The 27,550-nt window shown below is 45.0% G+C and overlaps 1 protein-coding gene across 1 annotated transcript; it reads left to right on the top strand.

The window, feature by feature from the left end:
- LOC144938453 (olfactomedin-4-like) lies at positions 1-27,220 on the top strand. Its single transcript, XM_078866271.1, has 5 exons — positions 1-180; positions 655-813; positions 22,646-22,852; positions 23,940-24,132; positions 26,430-27,220. The coding sequence occupies exons 1-5, from the start codon at positions 1-3 to the stop codon at positions 27,218-27,220; spliced, it is 1,530 nt and encodes a 509-aa protein (XP_078722397.1).
- The last annotated feature ends 330 nt before the right edge of the window (positions 27,221-27,550 follow it).

Here is a 27,550-nt window from a genome sequence, read left to right as displayed (position 1 = left end):
ATGTCTGTGACTAAAAAAGTACAAAAGGTGTTTGTGCGATACGGGAGTGGCACTCCTATAAATACAAGACCAGGGCAGCTGGACACTACTACAGCTGATGCTCATCTAGCAGTCACGATGAAGGCACTGCTCAGCATCGTCCTCGGTCTTCTCTTCCAGGAGCTCGCTTGCGCCATTTATGTAAGTTACACTGGCTGTTGCAGGCCAGGCTCAATTTTTTACTGAATATTTACTGGGTCGCTGGCAGACTGGACTACCCATGTGACTAGTAGTCAAAGCCATAACGAGAGGTATACTGGATGTGGTGTACTGTGTTTTATTTTTTTCCCCGTGTTCCTGACTGGACAGATCTGGCTGAAATTAAACCCTGGTTGCAGGGCTGTGCTGTGGATTTCCTAAGACTATGAGAGTAAACAATAGCTAATAGCTTATGATGACATTTTTTTAAATTCTACATGGATAATTCTCATCAGCCGTCTTTAATGCGCATGTGATTCCTCCACAAAGTCTACCAACAAAACGTTGTAAACTCTAAAATAAATACATTTTCGGAAGAATATATTTACAATTATTGTGCTGGATATTCAATTATTATGTTTAAAGTAAGCGAGTGTGAGTGTGATGTGCTTTCACGTTGTGGTCTTCTCTTAAAAGCTGGCTCCTGGCGCCTACACTAACAGCTCCCGGGATGCAGAGGGCCAGTGCGTGTGTAACGTCTATCTGCCGGATCCCATCTTCCCGGCCGACACGGTGGAGCAGTTGCAGCTCAGCACTAAGACGATTGCCACGGCCGTCACGGTGGAATCAAAGAAGGTGAACTCTTGTTATTTCACCAGGAGCTTAAACATTGCCCATAAAGCCAACATGAAACATGACTGTGTAGGTTTTCACGGTGGTGCTTGCATAGCTCTCCGATGTGTTTCGGGGCTGTGCCACGTGTTGTGCCGCATAATGTCTGACGTTTTACTCAACATGTTAGGAGTTTCATCAAGATTTGACTTGTGCTGGGTTTAAGCATGAGTTTTAGAGATAAAGCATGACTTGTACATGAAAAACAAGGTATCTGTAATACAAATTCGAAATTGTACTTTAAATTTAAAACAAATACGAATCAAAATCAAGTATTATTCCAATTCATGAATAAAGTATAAATATACATATAATTGTAGTCACAAATACAAAAACATACAGTAAATGTAAAAATGTAAAAGCAGATGCATCTACAATAATGTATGTATACTGAACTTTTTTCCCACTGTACGTAGCCAACCGTACTAATCGGAGGGGCAGATATTAAATAAATAGTAATTTAAAATCTAAATCATCTTCGCAAATGTAATTGTCACAAGATACAACTGGGCTGCAGTTATTACAAGAGCGATCTAAGTTATTCTTTGGTTCTTTTCGGTTAAGTCACGTCTAAAAATAAAATAATAAATTAAAATAAAATAACATATTACGACGTTTCGATTGCAACACAAGCAATCATCATCAGGCATAAAAGAAATAGCAACAAAAATCTAACTAGAAAAAACTATAGACAGACATACAAGCAGACAGACATCACAACGGCACACAGAGAGAGGAGCAAGCTGACAACGCGGCACGGGCACGCAAGCCTGAAAATTAGGAGGCAGGCACACGAAAATTAAATAACCTAGTAAAATATCGAAATGTAATGTAATACAACACAGAGAGTCGGTTAACTCTGTGTTGTATTACATTACATTTCGATATTTTACTAGGTTATTTAATTTTCGTGTGCCTGCCGCCTAATTTTCAGGCTTGCGTGCCCGTGCCGCGTTGTCAGCTTGCTCCTCTCTCTGTGTGCCGTTGTGATGTCTGTCTGCTTGTATGTCTGTCTATAGTTTTTTCTAGTTAGATTTTTGTTGCTATTTCTTTTATGCCTGATGATGATTGCTTGTGTTGCAATCGAAACGTCGTAATATGTTATTTTATTTTAATTTATTATTTTATTTTTAGACGTGACTTAACCGAAAAGAACCAAAGAATAATTCCTGCAGTCACGAAAGCTCCTAAATTAAGACGATCTAAGTTATTAGAAGCAGGATTCTTAACATCCTGTCATAAACTCTTGGCACAGAACATTATAATTTTGTGAAACATCTTAGACAAGACACAACCATGTGTAAAAAGCCCCATAGCCATCGTGTGTATGCAAAAAAAACATTTTCTGAATTAAGTGCATTTTGTATTCTTTGGTTCTTTCGGTAAAGTCACGTAGATAGAAAATAATACAATTATAAACAATAACAAAATATATATAAATGTAAAAAAAAACTCACGACGTTTCGATCGCAACACAAGCGGTCGTCTTGAGTTTTTGTTTAATAAAAAACATGCATATTTTATTATTTATTTATTTTTTCTATCTACGTGACTTTACCGAAAGAACCAAAGAATATGAATTCCTGCAGTCACGAAAGTTTTAAATCAACATTTAAGTGCATGTTAGTCCCCTTGGCTTATGTGACCAGAAAAATACGCGAGAGCAAACGCGGACAGTAAGCAGCAGTCACAGACAATTTTTGACCAATGTCATCATTATTAGAACTCATCAGCACAGTATACTCACCATTGCTCACTGGTCTGCTTCTGGGAACCACATATGTGGGGTCTCTACATCCACACTTTGGGACCCATTTGCTTGGCTATTGCAAACAAGTCTCATATGCAAATTATGAAAAAAACATTATAACAGAATAATAGTGCAGGCTGGAAAACCATGAGTTTCAAACAAGATACAAAAATGTATTTTTAAACAGCACACAGGCATTGTGGGTGTGCAAACGAGCATCAGCAAGGAGTTCCTTGTGGTGCTGTCAGTTTTTTGCTCATGTTTATTTTGATGGTGATATAAGACAAGTGGCGCACAACGCACTTCAGGAAATGATTATGTTTTTGCATACGCACAATGGCTGCCTTTTATGTACTTTCGTGTCTTATTTGAAACATGTTTTTTTCAACGTTCTCTATGATTCTGTGATGAAAACATATTATTTCGTGATGCTGCATTGGCAGTGGTGCGCGAGTGCGAAAACCAAAGGAACTCAACACATTCGTCAAAAGCACCACTTTAAAACGAGAAATATGTAATAGATAAAATCTTAATTTGAAGCTTTCATGACTGCAGGAATCCATACTCTTTGGTTCTTTCAGTAATGCCACGTAGGTATAAAATAGAATAAATCACGTTTCGGGCGAAACACAAGCGTCCGTCATCAGGTGGGAAAGCTGCGCCCGAAACATAGGTGACAATTTTTTTTAGCAACCGTCCTTTTACAAGCACATGCCAGAGAGATAGAGTGGATCCTAAGAGTTGAATACTTCACTTTATACAATGGAGCTTGATGACAATTAAATAAAGTTTTCTCATGACCAGTTTTCAAATTGGCATACGGTGATAGATTTGCCGAACATCTTTGTCATGCCGACGTGCAGACATGTTCAAACAATGGCTCTTCATTGCCACAGTGGCGGCCACAGGGACCGGTTTCGTGGAAAACTATTTTTTCACGGACCAGGGGGGGGGTCATCATTGGGTCTTTCCCCCTTTTCAAAGAAGCTCTCCAGCGACGTTTGCTTTTTACTCATTTTGGCTCAGGTTAGCTTGTGGGCTTACCAAAACTGTGACTGAGACAAGTGCGCAGTGCGGGAAAGAGGCGAGGATGGAAGTGGTGAATAATAAAACAATGGGGGCGGGTTCCACGCGTGGACTCACCGCTCTCACCTCCTGCTGCTGTGCGGCCCGGTTCCTAACAAGCCACGGACCGGTACCGATCCGGGGCCCGGGGGTTGGGGACCCCTGATATAAAGGATGGAAGTTCACCTTCATATTTAAATTGAATGCAGTTCATCCGGCAGGACTGAATCAATGCTTAACCTTTAGGTAAACATATTTATAATCGAGTACCTGAAAACCCATTTTCCCATTTTAGTTGCATTTAATTCATTCTGGTATCATGTTGGTGTACCTCAAATTCCATTTCTCAGATTTCTCCACCTGAGGCATGTAGAGCAGTGAAATAATTTAATAAAGTTTTTTTTTTAGTTTTTAGTTTTATTTATTAGGTATAGCCCTTGAACCATGCGACTCTTGACTTGGGTGCAACCGCATCAAACAAAAACATGAACAAGGAACATCTAAAAGTGACTACGCGCAACAGAAAATTTCAGGGGGAAAAACAGCAAAGTCTTCCAGAAAAAACACCGTATATCAACGCTGTGTGCAAATAACAACCATAAGAGAATTTAGATTAAAGTTATCAGTCTAACTCTGTACTACAACAAATAAATATGGCTAAACCAAAACGTTTTCGAAATAACCAAAATAAAGCTATAAAAACAATGTAACAGTGATTCTAGATTTGAAGCTTTCGTGACTGCAAGGATTCATATTCTTAGGTTTTTTCGGTGAAGTCACGTAGGTAAAAATTTAAAATTAAAATTAGAAAAAGTAAAATAAAATAAAAATCACAACGTTTCGGAGGCAACACAAGCTTCCGTCTTCAGGTGGAACCGTCACAGCCACGACAGCTGTATCAAGTAAATGAGAGATTAACAAGAGATACCCCTCCGTATATATAATGGTTGAGGGGGGAAGGGCCAGGAACGGCACACTTTTTATTGATATGGTAAGGTGAGGCTTAAGACTATGAATAGACTGCATAACAAAAGACTGAGCCTTTGCTATGGAGAGGTGCGGTTTGTGACTAACGCCTAGCCTACATAACAAAAGTGTGAAAAAAGAAAAAAGAAAGAAAGAAAAAAGAAACAATAAACCTGGTAAAACAAAACAGGCTGTCTATCAGTAACCTGTAATAGTTGTCTGTCAAATAAGATGGTCCAAATAAGTGTAGTTAAATCTTTTTTGCATGGTTAATCACATCTTCTTGGTTCGTTCGGTAAAGTCACGTAGAAGGGAAGTAATAAAATAATAAAAATAAAACATAATAAAACAATTCTCACAACGTTTCGGCCACAACGCAAGCAGCCGTCCTCAGGCGAAGAATGAAGCACCTCCAAGCTTGGAGCGTATATTTAAGCTGGGTTAGAGGGGGGAGGTGGGAAGAAGAGCGCCTAAACAAAATAATTTGCATATCAAGAGGAATTCAGCATATGGAAAATGCGTAGGAGGTGGGCGGGGGGGGTTCCAAATCAATACTATGCCCGTGCATTATGCAGGATTAGCAGCATCAAAGGGGGGGGGGGGGTAGCATTAACAAAGGAAAGGAATGTTAATAGTATGTAGCTGCAGTTACTAAACAACCAAGTAAAAAACTAAAGTAAAAACTGCATAACAAAATAAAGTATAAACTACATAGCATCATCAGTATACTTACTATACTCTACAATAAGCTGAGTTACTAACAGTAAGTAATACATAAAAAATTCTACGTTGTAAAAAATTATATAATATGCTTCCATCTAAACTTTATTCTCTTACATCACACGCGTCTATACCGTACTATATACTGCCATAGGCAAATCCAACATTAAATTACATACTGTATTGCTATAAACCACCTTATACATTGTAATATTACACTATGTATTATTCTACCCACCCTAATGTGTATCGAAATGGTTTATTACGTCCTTCCAGTGATTGCTAAGCCAGAATCCATCTTCTCGGTTAAAATTGTCTCTGTGTTTGTATATGTGGATCGCCTCATGAACGAATCTCTCATGATAGCCAGATGGCTTGCAGAGAACCTCTGTCTTGGAGAAGTCAATGTCATGTGAGCCCACTGAGTTGTAACAGTGATCTGCCACGGCTGAGGTGTTTGTCCTACCGTGTTTCAGGTCAGCTTTATGTTCACGGATGCGGTCTGAGACATGTCGTTTGGTTTCCCCAATGTAACTGCTACCACAGAGGCAACTTAATTTGTAGACACCAGGGTACTGTATGTCTGGAACCACATCTTTTACAGACGGTACCAGATCACGGATTTTATGTACTGTGTTGAATGGTTTATAGCAATACAGTATGTAATTTAATGTTGGATTTGCCTATGGCAGTATATAGTACGGTATAGACGCGTGTGATGTAAGAGAATAAAGTTTAGATGGAAGCAAATTATATAATTTTTTACAACGTAGAATGTTTTATGTATTACTTACTGTTAGTAACTCAGCTTATTGTAGAGTATAGTAAGTACACTGATGATGCTATGTAGTTTATACTTTAGTTTGTTATGCAGTTTTTACTTTAGTTTTTTACTTGGTTGTTTAGTAACTGCAGCTACATACTATTAACATTCCTTTCCTTTGTTAATGCTACCCCCCTCCCCCCCCCCCCTTTGATGCTGCTAATCCTGCATAATGCACGGGCATAGTATTGATTTGGAACCCCCCCCCCCGCCCACCTCCTACGCATTTTCCATATGCTGAATTCCTCTTGATATGCAAATTATTTTGTTTAGGCGCTCTTCTTCCCACCTCCCCCCTCTAACCCAGCTTAAATATACGCTCCAAGCTTGGAGGTGCTTCATTCTTCGCCTGAGGACGGCTGCTTGCGTTGTGGCCGAAACGTCGTGAGAATTGTTTTATTATGTTTTATTTTTATTATTTTATTACTTCCCTTCTACGTGACTTTACCGAAAGAACCAAGAAGATTAATCCCTGCAGTCACGAAAGCTTTAAATCGAAATTTAATCACATCTTTCCAATAATGACTAAGTTTGTAACCATCATCACGGTTGAAATTATGTCTGTGTTTGTATATTTGTGTGGCTTCGTGTACAAACATTTGATGGTAGCCAGGAGGTTTGCAGAGCACCTTGGTCTCGGAAAAGACAATTTCATGAGAGCCCACAGAGTTGTAGAAATGATCGGCAACGGCCGAAGAATCAGCTCTGCCGTGGTTCAGATCTGACTTGTGCTCGCGGACACGATCAGAAACATGACGTTTCGTTTCCCCACTGTAGCAATCACCACAACTGCAACTCAGTTTGTAGACTCCAGGATACTGTAAGTCAGGAACTACATCCTTCACAGATGGAATCAGATCACGGATTTTATGCACTGTACTGAATCGGACTTGGATCTTATGTTTGTTTAGAATTTTGGAGATCTTTTTGGTCACGCCTGCTATGTATGGTAACGTGATAGTTTTGGTCGGAGTTTCATGTGGCTGTTTCTGTATGGTGGAAGAAACAGCATGGCGGATGGTGCGGTCAGAGTATCCGTTCATCCTGAGGGCCCGATGTACATGTCTTAATTCACTGGCCAGGTGGTGTTGGTCAGAAATGTCATGGGCTCTGTGGTATAGCGTTTTGATGAGAGAATTATTTTGAGATGGGTGGTGGTGGGAATCCGGTTTCAAGTAGAAATCTGTGTGGGTGGCTTTCCTGTCGACAGAATGTCCCAAGGATCCGTCAGGTCTCCTCTCAAACAGAATATCCAATAATGGTAGTTTACCATCTTTCTCCACTTCCATGGTGAATCTGATGGATGGGTGTCTGGAATTGATGTGGTCCAAGAAGTGGTTCAATGCTGGGAGGCCATGTGTCAAGATGACGAAAGTGTCATCCATATACCTCTTCCACAGGGAAGGACGCAGGGTGGATGTCTGGATGGCGTCTGATTCAAACTTTTCCATGAACATGTTGGTTATCACTGGTGACAAGGGGGAGCCCATAGGGGTACCCTCATTCTGTTTGTAGAAGGTGCCATTCCAGGTAAAATAGGTGTTGGTGAGGCAATGCCTAACCAGCGCAGGTACATCAGAATTCAATCCATGTTGGACTAAGTCCTCAGTTATTGTTAGGGTGTCCGGTACTGGAACTTTGGTAAACAGAGATACTACATCAAAACTGACGAGGATGTCATCAGGAGATAGTACCATGTCCTTAACCATACAGACTAATTGGGTTGAGTTGAGTACTGCTGAAGAGGTCTTGCCTGTGAAGGGAAGCAGAGTATCTGATAGAAACCGGGCTAGTTTGAATGTAGGAGAGTTTATCGTCGACACGATGGGTCGTAGCGGGGTGCCTTCTTTATGGATCTTGGGAAGACCATAGAGTCTGGGAGGTCTTGCCGCCGATGGTTTTAGAGAGGGACGTTTGCTTGGTTCGATTAGGGAAGTCGAACTCGTGATGATTCTGTTGGTTTTTGTCGTTAGGCTTTTAGTGGGATCGTTTTTAATTTTGGAGTAACTCCCATCATTAAGTAGGTCCAGGATTTTGTTGTTGTATGAATCTTTATCCATGATGACCGTGGCATTGCCCTTGTCTGCCAAGAGGATGACTATATCATCTCTATTCTCAGGTTTTTTCGGTAAAGTCACGTAGGTAAAAACATTAAAATTAATGAAAGTTAAATAAAACAAAACAAAAATAAAATTCACGACGTTTCGGAGGCAACACAAGTCTCCGTCATCAGGTGGGACCGTCACAGCCGAATTAGCTGCATCAAGTGAAGCAATGATTCAAGATGTAATCCCTTATAAGCAAGTTGAAGGGAGGTGGAGAGGGGGGGGGGGGGAGAGCTTATCAGGCTGTGGTAGCCAATGAATGGAAACGTATCGGGAGAGAGGAGGAGCGGTGATCAAAGACTGCACGCAGTGCTCAACACAATGAATGGAGACGCGCCGGGACGGAGGGCGAGCGGTGATCAAAGACATCACGTAGTGCTCAACACGATGAATGGAAACGTGGCGAGCGGTGATCAAAGAACAATGAAGAGATTACTGTTAAACACTGTGGATGTTAACACTTGGTGAAGTAAATTAAAATAGTGCCTGTCAGATAAGATGGTCCAAAAAGTGTAATTAAGTCTTTTTTGCGTGGTTAATAACATCTTTCCAGTGATTACTGAGTTTGTACCCATCATCACGGTTGAAATTATGTCTGTGTTTGTATATTTGTATGGCTTCGTGTACAAACCTTTGATGGTAGCCCGGAGGTTTGCAGAGAACCTTGGTCTCGGAAAAGACAATTTCATGAGAGCCCGCCGAGTTGTAGCAATGATCGGCAACGGCCGAAGAATCAGTTCTGCCGTGTTTCAGATCTGACTTGTGCTCGCGGACACGATCAGCAACATGACGTTTTGTTTCTCCAATGTAGCAATCACCACAAATGCAACTCAATTTGTAGACTCCAGGATACTGTAAGTCAGGAACGACATCCTTCACAGATGGAATCAGATCACGGATTTTATGCACTGTACTGAATCGGACTTGGATCTTATGTTTGTTTAGAATTTTGGAGATCTTTTTGGTCACGCCTGCTATGTATGGTAACGTGATAGTTTTGGTCGGAGTTTCATGTGGTTGTTTCTGTGTGGTGGGAGAGACAGCTTGGCGGATAGTGCGGTCAGAGTATCCGTTCATCCTGAGGGCCCGATGTACATGTCTTAATTCATCAGTCAGGTGGTGTTGGTCAGAAATGCCATGGGCTCTGTGGTATAGCGTTTTGATGAGAGAATTCTTTTGAGATGGGTGGTGGTGGGAATCCGGTTTCAAGTAGGAATTTGTGTGGGTGGCTTTCCTGTAGACAGAATGTCCCAAGGATCCGTCAAGCCTCCTCTTAAACAGAATATCCAAGAATGGTAGTTTACCGTCTTTCTCCACTTCCATGGTGAATCTGATAGATGGGTGTCTAGAATTGATGTGGTCCAAGAAGTGGTTCAATGCTGGGAGGCCATGTGGCCAGATGACGAAAGTGTCATCCACATATCTCTTCCACAGGGAAGGACGCAGGGTGGATGTCTGGATGGCGTCTGATTCAAACTTTTCCATGAACATGTTGGCTATAACTGGTGACAAGGGGGAGCCCATAGGGGTACCCTCATTCTGTTTGTAGAAGGTGCCATTCCAGGTAAAATAGGTGTTGGTGAGGCAATGCCTAACCAGCGCAGGTACATTAGAATTCAATCCATGTTGGACTAATTGAGGACTTAGTCCAACATGGATTGAATTCTGATGTACCTGCGCTGGTTAGGCATTGCCTCACCAACACCTATTTTACCTGGAATGGCACCTTCTACAAACAGAATGAGGGTACCCCTATGGGCTCCCCCTTGTCACCAGTTATAGCCAACATGTTCATGGAAAAGTTTGAATCAGACGCCATCCAGACATCCACCCTGCGTCCTTCCCTGTGGAAGAGATATGTGGATGACACTTTCGTCATCTGGCCACATGGCCTCCCAGCATTGAACCACTTCTTGGACCACATCAATTCTAGACACCCATCTATCAGATTCACCATGGAAGTGGAGAAAGACGGTAAACTACCATTCTTGGATATTCTGTTTAAGAGGAGGCTTGACGGATCCTTGGGACATTCTGTCTACAGGAAAGCCACCCACACAAATTCCTACTTGAAACCGGATTCCCACCACCACCCATCTCAAAAGAATTCTCTCATCAAAACGCTATACCACAGAGCCCATGGCATTTCTGACCAACACCACCTGACTGATGAATTAAGACATGTACATCGGGCCCTCAGGATGAACGGATACTCTGACCGCACTATCCGCCAAGCTGTCTCTCCCACCACACAGAAACAACCACATGAAACTCCGACCAAAACTATCACGTTACCATACATAGCAGGCGTGACCAAAAAGATCTCCAAAATTCTAAACAAACATAAGATCCAAGTCCGATTCAGTACAGTGCATAAAATCCGTGATCTGATTCCATCTGTGAAGGATGTCGTTCCTGACTTACAGTATCCTGGAGTCTACAAATTGAGTTGCATTTGTGGTGATTGCTACATTGGAGAAACAAAACGTCATGTTGCTGATCGTGTCCGCGAGCACAAGTCAGATCTGAAACACGGCAGAACTGATTCTTCGGCCGTTGCCGATCATTGCTACAACTCGGCAGGCTCTCATGAAATTGTCTTTTCCGAGACCAAGGTTCTCTGCAAACCTCCGGGCTACCATCAAAGGTTTGTACACGAAGCCATACAAATATACAAACACAGACATAATTTCAACCGTGATGATGGGTACAAACTCAGTAATCACTGGAAAGATGTTATTAACCACGCAAAAAAGACTTAATTACACTTTTTGGACCATCTTATCTGACAGGCACTATTTTAATTTACTTCACCGAGTGTTAACATCCACAGTGTTTAACAGTAATCTCTTCATTGTTCTTTGATCACCGCTCGCCACGTTTCCATTCATTGTGTTGAGCACTACGTGATGTCTTTGATCACTGCTCGCCCTCCGTCCCGGCGCGTCTCCATTCATTGTGTTGAGCACTGCGTGCAGTCTTTGATCGCCGCTCGCCCTCCGTCCCGACACGTCTCCATTCATTGTGTTGAGCACTGCGTGCAGTCTTTGATCACCGCTCCTCCTCCCTCCCGATACGTTTCCATTCATTGGCTACCACAGCCTAATAAGCTCTCCCCCCCCCCTCTCCACCTCCCTTCAACTTGCTTATAAGGGATTACATCTTGAATCATTGCTTCACTTGATGCAGCTAATTCGGCTGTGACGGTCCCAACTGATGACGGAGACTTGTGTTGCCTCCGAAACGTCGTGAATTTTATTTTTGTTTTGTTTTATTTTACTTTCATTAATTTTAATGTTTTTACCTACGTGACTTTACCGAAAAAACCTGAGAATATGAATCATTGCAGTCACGAAAGCTTCAAATCTAGAATTATATCATCTCTCTTTTTTAGGTCCGCGAGTTCAGAGCGTTCGTTTTGCTGATGTTACTAGTGGGTTTCTTAGCATTCTTAAGAATAGTAGCTATTTCAGCTCTTGCTACATCCGCATGGATGTGTACTATGCCTCTGAGGGCTACATCAATCTCTACTGGTATATATTTAGGGGTGACGGCGAAATTTAGTCCTTTGGCCAATACCGTTTATAGATTGTCAGAAATTGTGATGTTACTCTGATTAATCACGGTCTTGTTAACATCCAGCTAAGTGATGTGTGGCTCTGGTTTCTTCTTAGATAGGAGGTTGAATTTAGAAATCAGGTTAGCTTTGCATTTGGCTGACATTGAGTCAGCAGAAGCAGAAGTCATGTTATCAACGTGGTTCCAATCGGAAGGTGACATTTTTTGTGTTAACATTAAATGTGTTTGTAAGAAAGTCTTATCTAAATTATCGAGTTCAGATCGGAGTAACCTTATTCTCTCCGAGATTAGTGATTGGCTAGCGTTAAATAAGATCTGTTTAGAGTTCGGTGAGGACACAGCACATAATTTCAACCGTGATGATGGTTACAAACTGAATAATCATTGGAAAGATGTGATTAACCATGCAAAAAAGATTTAACTACACTTATTTGGACCATCTTATTTGACAGACAACTATTACAGGTTACTGATAGACAGCCTGTTTTGTTTTACCAGGTTTATTGTTTCTTTTTTCTTTCTATCTTTTCTTTCTTTTTTCACACTTTTGTTATGTAGGCTAGGCGTTAGTCACAAACCGCACCTCTCCATAACAAAGGCTCAATCTTTTGTTATGCAGTCTATTCATAGTCTTAAGCCTCACCTTACCACATCAATAAAAAGTGTGCCGTTCCTGGCCCTTCCCCCCTCAACCATTATATATATGGAGGGGTATCTAACCATGCAAAAAAGATGTAACTACACTTATTTGGACCATCTTATTTGACAGACAACTATTACAGGTTACTGATAGACAGCCTGTTTTGTTTTACCAGGTTTATTGTTTCTATTTTCTTTCTTTCTTTTCTTTCTTTTTTCTTTTTTCACACTTTTGTTATGTAGGCTAGGCGTTAGTCACAAACCGCACCTCTCCATAACAAAGGCTCAGTCTTTTGTTATGGAGTCTATTCATATCTTAAGCCTCACCTTACCATATCAATAAAAAGTGTGCCGTTCCTGGCCCTTCCCCCCTCAACCATTATATATACGGAGGGGTATCTCTTGTTAATCTCTCATTTACTTGATACAGCTGTCGTGGCTGTGACGGTTCCACCTGAAGACGGAAGCTTGTGTTGCCTCCGAAACGTCGTGATTTTAATTTTAATTTTATTTTACTTTAATTAATTTTAATTTTTTTTTTTTACCTAAGTGACTTTACCGAAAAAAACCTAAGAAAATGTAACAGTGATCATAGGAACTGTGATTCAAATTTAACAATAAACGATATACAGTACGTAACATGTGTAATGCGGGCGTAAGCGACCTTCCGGATGTGACGTCACGGGGGGTGGAGTCATGTGACGTGGGTGGAAGGTTCGGGTCCTTAAGCGGGTAAACCGGAAGGGGAAGTCAGTCGGGGTGTGAGCGGAAAAGAGTGAGGCCACGCGGGCGAGTGAGAAGAGGGGGGGCACCGACGGCCATCGGGAGCCAACCCCGAAGACAGGAGGAAGCTGCGGAGTGGTGTGCGGCTGCAGAGGAGACAGCCAGAAGGGCTGCGTGTTAGAGGCAGCGGTGTGGCTGCCAGGTGGAGCTGCGGAGAGAGAGAGAGAGACAGCACGAGGCTGTCAGAGCTGCGGAGGGAGAGAGGGAGACAGCACGAGGCTGTCAGAGCAGGGAGAGAGAGAGGAGTTGCAGAGAGTACAGCCAAGGGGGGCTGTGTGAGAGAAACAGCAGCGGGGCTGCTGTTGTGGATCGGGCCGACATCGGAGTCAGCACCGTGGAGAAGCTACGGAGTAGAGACAGCCGTGTGGGAGTACAGCACGAACCGAATAAAGGACACTGAGCCAGACATCGTGGTCCAGTCGTTTATTACACTGGTGTCAGAAGTGCAACGGCATGTCGAAACAAGTGAGGAAGAAAGTTAATCCGGCGCCTGCATCGGCTTCTTCGTCCGACGACGACGAACTCCCTCCAACCACGGATCCTGTTGGGGTGGTGGAGGAGAGCCCGGCTGAGGCGACCACGGGAACGGGAGTGGAGGATGTTGGCGCGGTGGCGGGTCCGTCGACATCATCAGACGCGGATCAACGATGGCAAGCGATGGCGGTACAACTGGAGGCACTTAAGGACGTCCTGGCGCATCTATGCCATCTCGTCGCGTCAGGGACGATGGAGGACGCAGTTGGTGCTCCGCGGGCCGCCACGTTGCCTGTCCTGCCGCCGCCATTGCCCACGCGGCAAGAGGCCGCCATTTTGCGCGCTCCGCGGCGCCAAACCGCCATCTTGGCCACGCCGCGGGCCGACGCCATTTTGAATTTGCCACCACAACCACCACCATTGGAAGACGGCGGGAAGAGGAGTCGGAGTCGCCACCTTACAACGGTTAAAGAATTTTCCGTCGGTGGGGACTGGAGCGCGTTCGCCTGCCGCTTCTTGGCGGCGGTACGCACAGCAAGATGGACCGATGCGGAGGCTTTGGAGGTGTTGCCGACTCTCCTGGACGACGAATCTGTCCGATTCTTCCATTCCATAACGACCGATAAGAAGGCAACTTTATGTGGTGTTTTTCAAGAAATGGCCGATGCTTATGAGCCACCAGATGATGCGCATCGGCGATTCGCTCAACGACAACGAGCACCAGAGGAGTCGCCCGTGGCGTTCAGGGGTGCGGTGCTGGAGCTGGCCATGGCAGCTTATCCTGAGACGCCACAGGACCTGCTCGAGCCTCTCATATTAGGGAAAATGTTGGAGCTGTCTCGGGATCTAGGGATCCCCATGCCTGTGTGTGGGCATGAGAAGCTAACTTCCCGGACGGCTGCTAAGTGTCTCGATGCGCAATTCAACCTCCGTCGCTGGAAACAAGTGACGGCGTGGACGGGGGAGCCCGTCAAAGAAGGGGATGCGCTGGGGTGGAACCCTGCGCAGGCTGTCTATGTTCCGGATGACCGGGGCCCTCAACAGCTGACGGCCGCCTCCGCTCCATGGACGGGACGCGGCGGGCCGAGACCGCGCGCGGCGCTACCAGAACGGGGCCGTCAGGAGGCAAGGCCTGCGCTTCGGCGCAACGAGGCCGAATGTTTCCGCTGCGGGCGTAGGGGCCACTACGCCAGAGACTGCTGGGCCCGCTTCCCGGCTCCGCCGCAGCAGGAGGCCTCGGCACCGGACAAGTCGGCTAAAGATCCTCCAAAACAGGCATGTCTGCACGCACCAGACACTCGGCAAGGCTTTACACCTCACCCATCACCGTCGTTGCGCCATCCTAACGTTGTGGTTAAAGCATGCCCTTCGACGGGGCCTTGTCGCTCGGTCACGCAGTGGCGCAAGTTGGCACGGAGAGTCGTCGCGGCCGCTACGGGCTCGTCCACTGTACCGGGGTCTATACAAGGGGTGGACGTACGCATTTTGGTCGACTCCGGCGCGTCTGCGACTATTATTTCGGATGTCATTTTCCATCTGTTGGGCATCCCGCCGGGGGCTGTGCGTCTGGTTTATGGGTCGTGCGTCGCTGCGAACGGGGGTAGCATGGGTATCGTGGGTCAGGTGGATGCTAAGATATCTATTGGGGATGTGTCGGCCTCGGGCGTTGTGTTGATATCGAGATCTTTGGCGGTTCCTTGTTTGTTAGGCACCGATTTTTTGGCTAAGATGCCCATTTTGATCAAAATCAATGAGAATTGTATTGAACTGCCGGGGGGCCGTCAAATCTCGTTTCTGCCGTCGCCCTGGGGGCGACCTGCTTCGGCCGTACAAGTGCAGGCGCTGTCCGTCGCATCTGTGGACATCCCACCTGGTACACAGATGCTTATACCCTTGCGGTATCGGAAGCCCCTGCCTGATCGGCTAGGAGCAGTAGGGGTCTTGTTGTCACCGTCCGCCACGATAACAACCGGGTTGGCGTTAGTGGGGACACAGACCATCGTCCGGCCGGATCAATTACCGTTTTTACAGGTGCTTAATGCGGGGGGGGAAAACGTCCGTGTCCCGGCCGGTACGGTTGTGGCACATGCCACTACGGCGTTTGCGACCCATGATTGTCCGCATAGCCGGGGAGTTGTTGCTGGGGTTTCCGAGCCAAGGAGTTCGGATGATCGTTGGGTTGCTGATTTATGTGACGGAAATTCTTCCCTGTCCATCGAGCAACGTGGTGCACTGCGTAAATTGTTGTTGACATATTCCGATGTGTTCAGCTCCGATGATTTGGATTTGGGCCGCACATCGTTGCTTTACCATCACATTGAGACGGGCGATGCTGCCCCTATTCGATTAAATTCGCATCGGATGAGTCCTGCGGAGCGAGAACACGTACGGGGGGCAGTGGAAGACATGTTGGCTGCGGACATTATATCGCCATCTAACAGCCCATGGGGCGCTCCGGTCGTCTTGGTTAAGAAGAAGGATGGCAAATTGCGATTTTGTGTTGATTTCCGCAAATTGAATAAGATATCGGTGGCAGATGCATACCCCCTGCCGCGTATGGATGACTCCCTCGACGCATTGTCGGGGGCTAAGTTCTTTTCCACACTGGACCTTTCTTCGGGATTTTGGCAGCTTCCCCTTGACGAGTCCTCACGGGAGAAAACCGCATTCCGTACGCCGCAGGGGTTATTTCAATTCAACTGTCTCCCGATGGGATTGAATGCGGCCCCTGCTACATTTCAAAGATTGATGGAGCTCGTTTTGTCGGGGTTGCAGTGGGAGACGTGTCTTATATATTTGGATGATATTATTGTCTTCAGCCGCACATTTGATGAACATTTGACGCGGCTGGAGACAGTGTTCACGAGGATGCGTTCTGCCAAATTGAAATTCAAACCAAAGAAATGTCACCTACTGCAACGGTCCGTCTGCTATTTGGGGCACATTGTGAGTGCTGAGGGGGTGTCCACGGATCCGGAAAAGACGGCGTGCGTCCGGGATTGGCCGACTCCGGCCACCGTGGGGGATGTTCGGCGGTTTTTGGGATTTGCCTCGTATTACCGAAGATTTGTGCCGGGTTTTGCTACGATTGCGAGGCCCTTGCATCTCCTTACGGGTAAAGGACGGAAGTTTGTTTGGGGACAGCCGGAGGAGGCGGCCTTTCGGAGTCTGCGTGATCTATTGGCCACGGCCCCAACATTGGATTATCCCGATTTCGATCACCCATTCATTCTTGATACGGACGCGAGTGACACGGGTATTGGGGCGGTATTATCACAGTCTAAAGGGGGTGTAGAGCGTGTCGTGGCGTATGGTAGCCGAGTCTTGTCTCCTGCGGAAACCCGCTACTGTGTCACTCGCAGAGAACTATTGGCGGTTGTTTTTTTCCTACGGCAATTTCGACCATACCTCTACGGTCGTTCTTTTATTGTGCGTACAGATCATGCGGCCTTGCAATATGCCCTTAAAATTGACCAGCCATCCGGACAGTTGGCACGTTGGTTGGACACGCTACAGGAATTTTTCTTCCAAATTCAACATCGGAAGGGAGTGCGCCATGCGAACGCTGACGCACTTTCCAGATTACCGCGGCGCGCCCCTTGTAAATGTGAGACGGGGACGCATAGATGTTCGCCGATTCCAAACCCCCCTCAGCCGCTTACGTTGGCCGTCGAGAAGTCGGACACTCCGATGGAACCGGGACCGGCTGACGGGGTTTTGAATCTGCCGCGGTCTGTCTGGATCCGGGAACAGATGATGGATGAGTCGTTGGTGTCCTTGCGGAAGCGGTCTGCTAGGGACAATGGGAGTCCGAGTACGGCTATGGGGCCGCAAACCGCTCTCCGAGATGGTCTGCTTATGTGGCGGGAGGGGTTCCAGGAACGTTGGCGCCTGGTGGTACCAACGTCCTTGCGATTCGAGTTGATTAGAACCCTCCATTGTGACACTCTCTTACATTTAGGGGTGCAGAAGACCTTGTTGACGTTGCAACGTCATTATTTTTGGCACGGCATGGCGACAGATGTCGTAGGGCACGTGCGCGCGTGCCCTGCGTGTGCACGACGTAAGCCGCCGAAACATCCTTACGTGCCGCCTCTCCAGTCGATTCAGGTGTCTCGAGTCAATGAATTGGTGGCACTGGACATATTGGGACCTTTTCCACCATCGGCGAGGGGTAATAAATATTTGCTGGTAGGGGTTGAGTACCTCTCCCGTTGGCCGATGGCCTGGCCGTTGCCCGATCAGTCGGCCGCGGCCATTACCGACGCCTTTTTGTTTGGGTATATTATGGATAAGGGGGCGCCTGAGAGACTCCTCACGGACCAGGGCAGGAATTTCTCTTCTAAATTATTGGCGGAAGTGTGCGCGGGCCTTGGGACTAAGAAAGTACGGACATCCCCATACCATCCGCAGACGGATGGTATGGTTGAACGGCTGAACAGGACATTGTCTGCCATGCTTTGCCATACCGTGAGCGAACAACAATCAGATTGGGATCTGCACATCCCCGGAGTGCTTTCGGCGTACAGGATGACGCCTCATGCGGCTACAGGGTATTCGCCGTTTTACCTTATGTATGGTCGGGAAAACGTGCCGCCGGTGGATGTGCAATTGGGAACTGGGGTGAAGGGACCTCGTAAACCACTTCCTGAATACATTCAAGACACGGTTCGCCGAGTCACGGAGGCGCGGGAGAATGCCCGCGTGGCTACGGCCAAAGCCCAGGCCCGGAACGAGCGATATGCGCGACGGTCCGAGGGGGAGTGCCCCTGGAAGGTTGGGGACCTAGCCTGGCTTCATTGTCCACAGGTACGTCCGGGAACCTCTCCGAAATTGCACAAACCCTGGCATGGTCCCGTACGCCTCATTGCGGTTCCCAACCCACAGTCAGCACGCGTCCAAATTGGGTCTCGTCGCTGGGTTGTGCATACGTCGCGCTTGAAACCATATGTTGCTCCCTTACATGATGCGTCATCCCCCAATGTTGCCTTGCCGGGGTCTGTTGCTGCTGACTCTCCCCTGCCTGCGTCCATTGATCTTGCTAGAGCGCCTGTTGTACCTGTTCCAGACAGGCCGGCCGTGACATTGCGGGGGACGAGGGGCCCTGCTCGGAGGACGCCTGCCAGGTCTGCGGGACCTTCGAGCCCTGCAGCCCTTCCGACCCAGCTGCGGGCACGGTCACAGGACAAGCCCAAGACTAACTCTTTAGGGACACGGGACGTTGGTGGACTTCCAGCTGCGACAGGGGGATTACCCCCTGTCATTCCTCGACTTTCATCGCGTTCCCGTTCTGCGAGTGGGCCGCCGACCGTCCGGGACGGGCCGGCGACCCGCACACGTTCCAAATCGCTTACGTTTCGTTGATTGTTGCTGTGTTGTTATTTTTTTTTTACAGTTGTATTTATTGCATGCTTTTTGTACGTTCGTTGATGTTAATTGCGTTGTTGTTGTTGTTCTTGCTGTTACATTGTATGCTTAGTGTCCTTTAGGGGGGGAAGCTCGGTTCGCCGCATTACGATTTGCTATTGGTCAGCCGAGGTCGGCTGGGATTTTTCTACGGGGGAGGGTGGTGTAATGCGGGCGTAAGCGACCTTCCGGATGTGACGTCACGGGGGGTGGAGTCATGTGACGTGGGTGGAAGGTTCGGGTCCTTAAGCGGGTAAACCGGAAGGGGAAGTCAGTCGGGGTGTGAGCGGAAAAGAGTGAGGCCACGCGGGCGCGTGAGAAGAGGGGGGGCACCGACGGCCATCGGGAGCCAACCCCGAAGACAGGAGGAAGCTGCGGAGTGGTGTGCGGCTGCAGAGGAGACAGCCAGAAGGGCTGCGTGTTAGAGGCAGCGGTGTGGCTGCCAGGTGGAGCTGCGGAGAGAGAGAGAGAGACAGCACGAGGCTGTCAGAGCTGCGGAGGGAGAGAGGGAGACAGCACGAGGCTGTCAGAGCAGGGAGAGAGAGAGGAGTTGCAGAGAGTACAGCCAAGGGGGGCTGTGTGAGAGAAACAGCAGCGGGGCTGCTGTTGTGGATCGGGCCGACATCGGAGTCAGCACCGTGGAGAAGCTACGGAGTAGAGACAGCCGTGTGGGAGTACAGCACGAACCGAATAAAGGACACTGAGCCAGACATCGTGGTCCAGTCGTTTATTACACATGTATGACCATAACAGCAGGAGTATCAGTAGGAGTATTACAAATCCTACGGAGGGCTGCGGGTGCAAACCCGAACGTAACCCCCGATCTGTGTTCTTTCACTCCATCTCCTGCTCAGGTCTTTATTTCACTCCGTTGTTTGTGTCTATTGCTTTTTTCTTTACTCCATTGTTGTGTATATTACGTTGTTTTACTCCGGTTTCGTGTTCATTGCGTTATTTTACTCTGGGTTTGTGTTGCTTTGGTTCGCTCCATTGTTGTGAAGGATACATTACTTTTTCACTTTGTTTATGAGTATAATGTTTTACTCTTTGGTTCTTTCGGTAAAGTCACGTAGAAATAAAAATAAATTAAATAATAGCATACGACGTTTCGATTGCAACACAAGCAATCATCATCAGGTACGAATGAATGAGAACACAAACCTAGTAAACTTAGAAATAGAATGCAATACAACACAGAGAGTCGGCTAACATAACAATCAACACCCTACCTGGTTGATTACGTTCTTCCAAAGATTGCTAAATTTGAGAGAGAGCTAAAACACACACACGGAGACACATAGACAGACACATAAGCAGAAAGAGATAACACAGACACACAGAGAGAGACACACAAATAGGCACACCGAGAAACAACGCCTCTGTGTCGAGGCCTTAAATAGACAGAGAGGGGGGCAGAGAGAGAGAGGGGGGGTAGAGAAATAAGCATGCTAATGAGAGATTTGGAGCTTTCGTGACTGCAGGAAATACTAGAGCTACAACACGAGCACACAGAGATAGAGAGAGAAAACACATTTAGCAATGCAACACAGAGAGTTGGTCAACACACAATTAACGCATAGCCTGGTTGATTACGTTGTTCCAAAGATTGCTAAATGAGAAGTTAAGTGAAATTTTAGAGAGAAACAAGACAATGTGTAGATTAATTTCTGCTTCATTTTTGTGTTTATTGCATTCTGGGAGTTCACTGCATGGTACCTGCTGAATTGGCACACCCTCCTTCAATAAGCCTCAACCACTTTTAAATTGGTACGCCCACTTCAATCACTATCCCCACCTACACAGCCTCCTCCGCAAACCCCACCCACTGGTCAGGGAATCCCACTATTTGCAAGTATCATGAATAAAGCATAAGGCCTGGAAATTTTAATTGAGAAAATGTTCTGCTCTTTACAAATGTTTCTGAACACCGTGACAGACTTTTTATGCAACCATGAGTGATTCCTCATGCACAACAATGCTAACATAATGTACTATTGAATTGAGTCGTGATATCCAATAATGACAGTTCCTGGAATCCTCGCAGGAGATCATCATTGCAGGTCTAAAAATACCGTACACCCATGTGTCTCCTCACTTGTTGGAAATTATCTGTCAGCCATTTCACGCAGCAGAGGGCACTGCAGTACAGCAGTCCCTCGCCAACCACGTTACTGCCAACTCATGGGGGTCTTCAGAAACCTAACCCCCGTGGTTGGCGAGGGATTACTATGTTTCCAAAAACAGGGCCAGTTTTTTTCATGATGGGGGCGCTGGGGCCGTTTTAGTTTTGGGGTTCCTCCTTTCATTGACTATTGTATCACCTTCCATATTTGAAGCTTTCGTGACTGCAAGGATTCATAGTCTTAGTTCTTTCGGTAAAGTCACGTAGGTAAAAAAATGAAATTAAAATTAATAAAAATACAAATCACGACGTTTCGGAGGCAACACAAGCTTCTGTCTTCAGGTGAAACCGTCACAGCAAAATAGCTGTACCTTATATAGAGCGGCTTAATCGTATTCAATTAATTTACCACTTCACAACTCCTCCTCCCCCGCTGCCCTTCCTGGCTCCTCCCCCCTTAACCACTATATATATTTTGCTGTGACGGTTTCACCTGAAGACGGAAGCTTGTGTTGCCTCCGAAACGTCGTGATTTTTATTTTTATTAATTTTAATTTCATTTTTTTACCTACGTGACTTTACCGAAAGAACTAAGAGTATTGTATCACCACCCATATCTAAAGGGTTGCCAACCGTTCCAAATTGACCATGAGTCTCATCCGGAATTGACATCGATCTCCTGGTGACTGTTGAAAGCAATTCGGGATATTTGAAGAAAATAAATGAATAAATACGATATAATGTAAGAGGTTCCGTCAGAGTGGGCAACCTTACCCATGCTCAATGCCCAATACGCTATTGTTATTTACCATGGTTATTTCCGTTTTTAAATATATACAAACTGATAAGATAAATACAAATTAAAGTGAACACTTTTTTCAATTTGGCACTTAACTGGTAATAATCTACATAGTGATTATATGGTTTTTATTACTAATTTATAAGATGCATCATATTGCGTTTCAACCAATATATAGAATTCTATATTGTTAGAGCCTCCGCTAAATCAGCCAGTGCTCCTGACCTCAATGTGGGTTTGAGGATCCAACCTTCCAACAACTCTGGTATAGATCGTACTACTTTATGTATCACTACATCCCTGATAACAATACAGTTCATTACATGTCCCATTATATGTTATATAAAAGGTTTATATTATTGGTTCTTTCGGTAAAGTCACGTGACTTCATATTCTTGGTTCTTTCGGTAAAGTCATGTGACTTTACCGAGAGAACCAAGAATATGAATCCCTGTAGTCACGAAAGCTTTAAATCGAAATATAAACGGTTGTTTATTAACACAAGATGTGAAAATGTTCAAGTGAATTTCATTTCAAGGAGATAATATTGAAATTATGCCTGCAGGTGGCAGAGAACTACGCTACGCTGGTGCGCTATACTGGGCTGCTGCAGAACCTGACGGTGCGCGTGGAGCGAATGGAGCAGGGCCATGACCGCTACACAGAGCTGGACTTTGAGCTGCTGCGGGTGGAGATCAGGGAGATGGAGCAGCTGGTGCAGCAGCTGAAGCTGGAGGTCTCCAGCGCCACGCTCGATCATCTCCACCTCTCGGTCAGTCACGATTGTTGCAAAGACACGCAATTGTTTGCGTTAGAGGTGCTGCATTGGCCACAGTTTTCTATTGGGAGGATATACAAACTTTCAGGTTTTCCTCTTTCAGATGACATTTTAAATCGAGTACCTTGAGTAACTGGTATGTGAAGGCAGCATTTGTTTTACATGCAGGGCTGCCTTTTATATCTTCTCATAGTAAACTGCATTCATCTTGCAGATGGCTTAATACAAACTGGAATGACATTATAGTTGGGTGCGTCTTCCAAAAAATATGTAATGGCATACACAGATATACATTGCTGTTGTTATTACTTTGTGTGGGTTTTCTCTTGGCACTCCAGTTAATTCTCATGACGACTCAGTGTGTGGTGAGGCTAGTGAATGTGTGGACATGGATATGTAAAAGTAGGCAGGACAGATGGAGGGACTACCAGCTCACCATATCCTAGTTGAACCTCCCATGCAAGAATAGAAAAGCAGATTGCCTCAACATCCCAAACAGTTTCAACAAAAACACGCTTACCACTTCAATATTGCCTGGGTAAATAATAAATATCACATCTATTTGAAACACAAATAATACCATTGTTGTGACTCCTAAATGGGAGGGTTGAAAATGGCGACTTGGGAGGATGTGAGGTGAAGCAAAATAAGAGTGAATCAGGGACTGACAAGGGGGGGGGGGGGGGGTGCAAGGAGGCCGAAGGGTCGGTAGAATGGTGAGAGTGGAGGTGGCCATGATGGTGAAGCACGAGGGGAGGAGGAAGAGTCCCAGGGGACGAGATTGGAAGCAGAGTGGAGGAGCGGCAAGTTTTGGCGACAAAATATCACGGGAGCAGTTAGGCGATCGTCGCAGAAAGAACAGAGGCAATATGAGGGGTTGAGTTGTATTTATAAGAAGTTTGTAATTAGTTTGTTGATGGAAGTGCACACACACTGTAAATATTAATATCACTGATATGTTATTCAATAGATAATTGCAGAAAATAACCTGGTGTTTGCCATGAAAACTGTGACTGCCCGGGCCTGGTTAATCGACTCAAGTGGATTACCGCACCGTGTTCATAACTCTCCTGGCCAACAGATCCAGAACATCAGTGTGGTGGTGAACACGCTGGACAGCTACGACAGGAACAACGTGCTGCTCATCCGGCACCAGGTGGACACTCTGCGCAAGCAGCTGCAGGACTGCCAAAATGAGGCCTCCAATGCTGGCCAGCCCCCCAGCAACAATGCTGACCAGCCCCCCAGCAACAATGCTTACCAGCCCCCAATTGGTAAGCTACTTATATCAGAAGTTATTTCCGTAGGGTCCATCCATTACATTACCATGGGTTAGTATTACAATTACAAGCGCAGCTTAAAATTCAATCTAATGTATGCATGTATGTATGTATGCGACAAATGCCTCTAAATTAATTATAAAGACAAGGTCTCTGATGATTTCCTGATATTCCCCTCAAATAGGGGGCCTTTTGTAATTCATACAGTATTATATTATATATGAAAAATGTGTTCAAAACAGTTGACAGGTTATCAAAATCATAAGTTATGAGCTCATACATTCAAATTGGCGCCAGAATGGAGATAACTCAACCATCAATCTTCGGGGCCTTGGTAAAACGAGTATCACCAGTTGAAAGATACAGGCATTTTAGTAATGGCTGTTGGAGACACTTGTCCATGCAACATTACCATGGAATTTCAGGAAATTACTCAGGACTATGATTTTGCATGAGCCCTGCCCAATGCTCATTTCAGTGTAGGGCACTTGACTTTTTTATGTTATTGTAAAGACCGAAGCAACACACGACTTGCCTGACGGGGTACATGTGCAGACAGACAGTGAGGAAGTGTGTTAGGGGCCTCTGATTCATGCAGGGAGGCCTCAAAGAGGATTGGTTACTCTCAGAGAATTAAACTGATTGGAAGATAAATTCAAAGGTAAAAGGTGGGAAAACGAGAATGGACTGTCGATTAACGGTTGACAACCGTTAGGTAAGGAGGACCAGGATTGGCGGAGGGAAATGAGAGTGAGTGAACCTTTGATAAAGGGGGCTCGAGGAATATACATTATCTACATTATCTTATCCTATTCTTCATAAAACCTGTTATTTACTGAATCCACCTGATCAGAAGTTCCTCATGTTATCTATTAAGATCTAATTATCAATATGTCAGCATTGTCAATGCTTTCGTTACCATCGTCACATCTCACTAAATGCTTTGTAGCCTCTGAAAGGTGCCACAGCTGTTACACGTTAGACACCTCCAAGATCTGCCCTGATATCTCTTCTTTTAGTTAGATTTTTCATTCAGTAGTTATAATGCCACCTAACTCTGATTCCGCAGTTGGTTAGCACATTAGAAAATTAAGGATAATAAAGTAAATTACAGAAGTTATTCAGGAACAAAATTCAATTGTGTCATCCTCATGGTATTATACAGGGTGATCCACATATCAATATCCCACTTATTTATTATTAGCCACATGTCATGCTTTACATAGCACCAACAGGTTTTTTCTTGTGGGGTCACATAAAAGACTGTGTTAAAATTAAGTTTATTGGGATTGGTGGGATATATGTAAAGGCTTTCAAATGCAGTGGTCCCTCGGTTAACGATATGAATTGGTTCCACGAAAAACATGATTAATTGAAGTTATCGTTAATCAAATAAAGAAAACACATTTTAAAGGATTCATTTGTTCCAGAACGATCCGAATGTCACCTTTCACCCTAATTATTTAGTTTATTATATTTAAACATGCAATTTTTATCAACGTTAAAAGGGCATATTCAAAATTTTATATGAATAAAAAAGATGTATAAATAATAAATAAATGGAGAATAAAAAGAAGCAATAAGTAGAGCTAAAATAAAAATTATTACCTTCGGCTAAGAAGATGGATGGTTTTTCAATATTTTCCTGCTTAATTTGCACACTAATTATTTGCTGACTTTGTCATCTTTTTTATAGTCATTTTAGGGGACATTGTTATTGATTTTATTTAACTTTTAAGTAAAAAAAACACGAATTATTTAAGAGAGCTGTTTCCATAAGCAACGCACATCAAACATTGTAAAGCTATCAGCCAGTTGCTCTCAAATCGCTCATACAATGGCGTCGCTGATTGAATGAGGTCTGCTGCTGAGTCCTCTTAGGAGCACTCTGATTGACCGAAATTAGCAGCTGCGTGATATTGTAAACATTGTTAATCGAAAATGTATCGTTAATAGAAACAATTTAACCCTATGGGAGATGGATTGTTAATCTAAAGATCGTAAATCGATGGACCACTGGACTATGTTGTCTTCTCTATAGAGGATATCTTATAGATTAGAAGATTGTCTATTTGTACATTGCTCTGCATATTAACAAGTCAAATTATAAAGTTGGGTTGTGTTCATTCTGAAAGGAGTATTCCTATGGTGGTGGCTAACATTTAAGTTTTGTTTATGTACATTAATACGAGAAACACTTTTCAGGTGTTGGATCATTTCATAAATGAACGTTTTTCTACGAATTAAAATATCAAGAACATTTTCTAAAGTGCTGTATTGTCTCTTTGCAGGCTCATGTGCGCACGGTGGCTTGCAGAACGTCAGCGCACCATATATTCACATTCTGAACATGCAAGGTTCAGGGTACATATATGGCGCGTTTGGGAAAGACCCACTCCCACTGAAGGGACGTGAGGATGCGTACTGGGTGATAACCAGCAATCAGGTTTACTTTACTGCGTTTCAGATATTTGCCAACCACCGGGCACTGCAGACCTCTAAGCTGTTGGAACAAAAGACCATCTATTCCGACTACGATTTAGGTTATGGAATGGATGCAGTGATGTACAAAAATCACATGTTTTACAGATGCTATACTGGTGTCGCTGTTTGCAAATTTAACCTGACAGCCTCCAGTATTACCAAAGTAAATCTCCCCCAAGCGTCAGGAAGCAATACGTATCCTTACCTGGGCAATACATATTCTGATATGGATTTCTCTGTGGATGAACAAGGTCTATGGGTCATTTACTCTGCCAATGGGAAGGTGTCCCTTGCTTTACTTAATGATACTTCCCTTGCTGTTATCAACAGCTGGACTACCACGCAGTACAAACCCGCAGTCAGCAATGGCTTCATGGTGTGTGGTGTCCTGTACCTCACGCGCACCTATAGCCTTAAAACTGAAGAGATCTACTTTGCATTTGACACCAACACTAACCAGGAGAGGTCTTTGAGCATCATGATGGACAAGCCCATGGAAAAGATGAGCAGCCTCAGCTATAACGCAGTTGACCGCAATCTGTGCATGTATAATCAGGGATATATGGTCACCTATAATGTGATATTAAAGGGCATGTGATTTTTCTATGATTTTGACCTTTTATGCATATTATAATCACTCACACAATACTTTGTCATCCAAATCTTCTGCCAATCTGTAAGGGCTGTAATTGTTATCTCCTTTTTTCAAGTGCTAAGTATCACAATTAACACACCTCCCATGCACAGTCAGAATTAACACCCTGGCCAGTACGGTTGGTGAAATCAGGACCAAGGCATTTTCAGATACCAATCACCGCTGATTGTGAGACATTGCTGGAAGCGAAGTCCGAATGCTGGTATCATAGCGCATTCCGGCGTAACAGGCCGTAGTATACCACCGGGGTTAAAACGGCCTAGGCGAGATTAT

The sequence above is a fragment of the Lampetra fluviatilis genome, chromosome 22, assembly GCF_964198595.1.
Source record: "Lampetra fluviatilis chromosome 22, kcLamFluv1.1, whole genome shotgun sequence".
Lineage (NCBI taxonomy): Eukaryota > Metazoa > Chordata > Hyperoartia > Petromyzontiformes > Petromyzontidae > Lampetra > Lampetra fluviatilis.
This window is presented reverse-complemented; position numbering and strand designations above follow the sequence as displayed.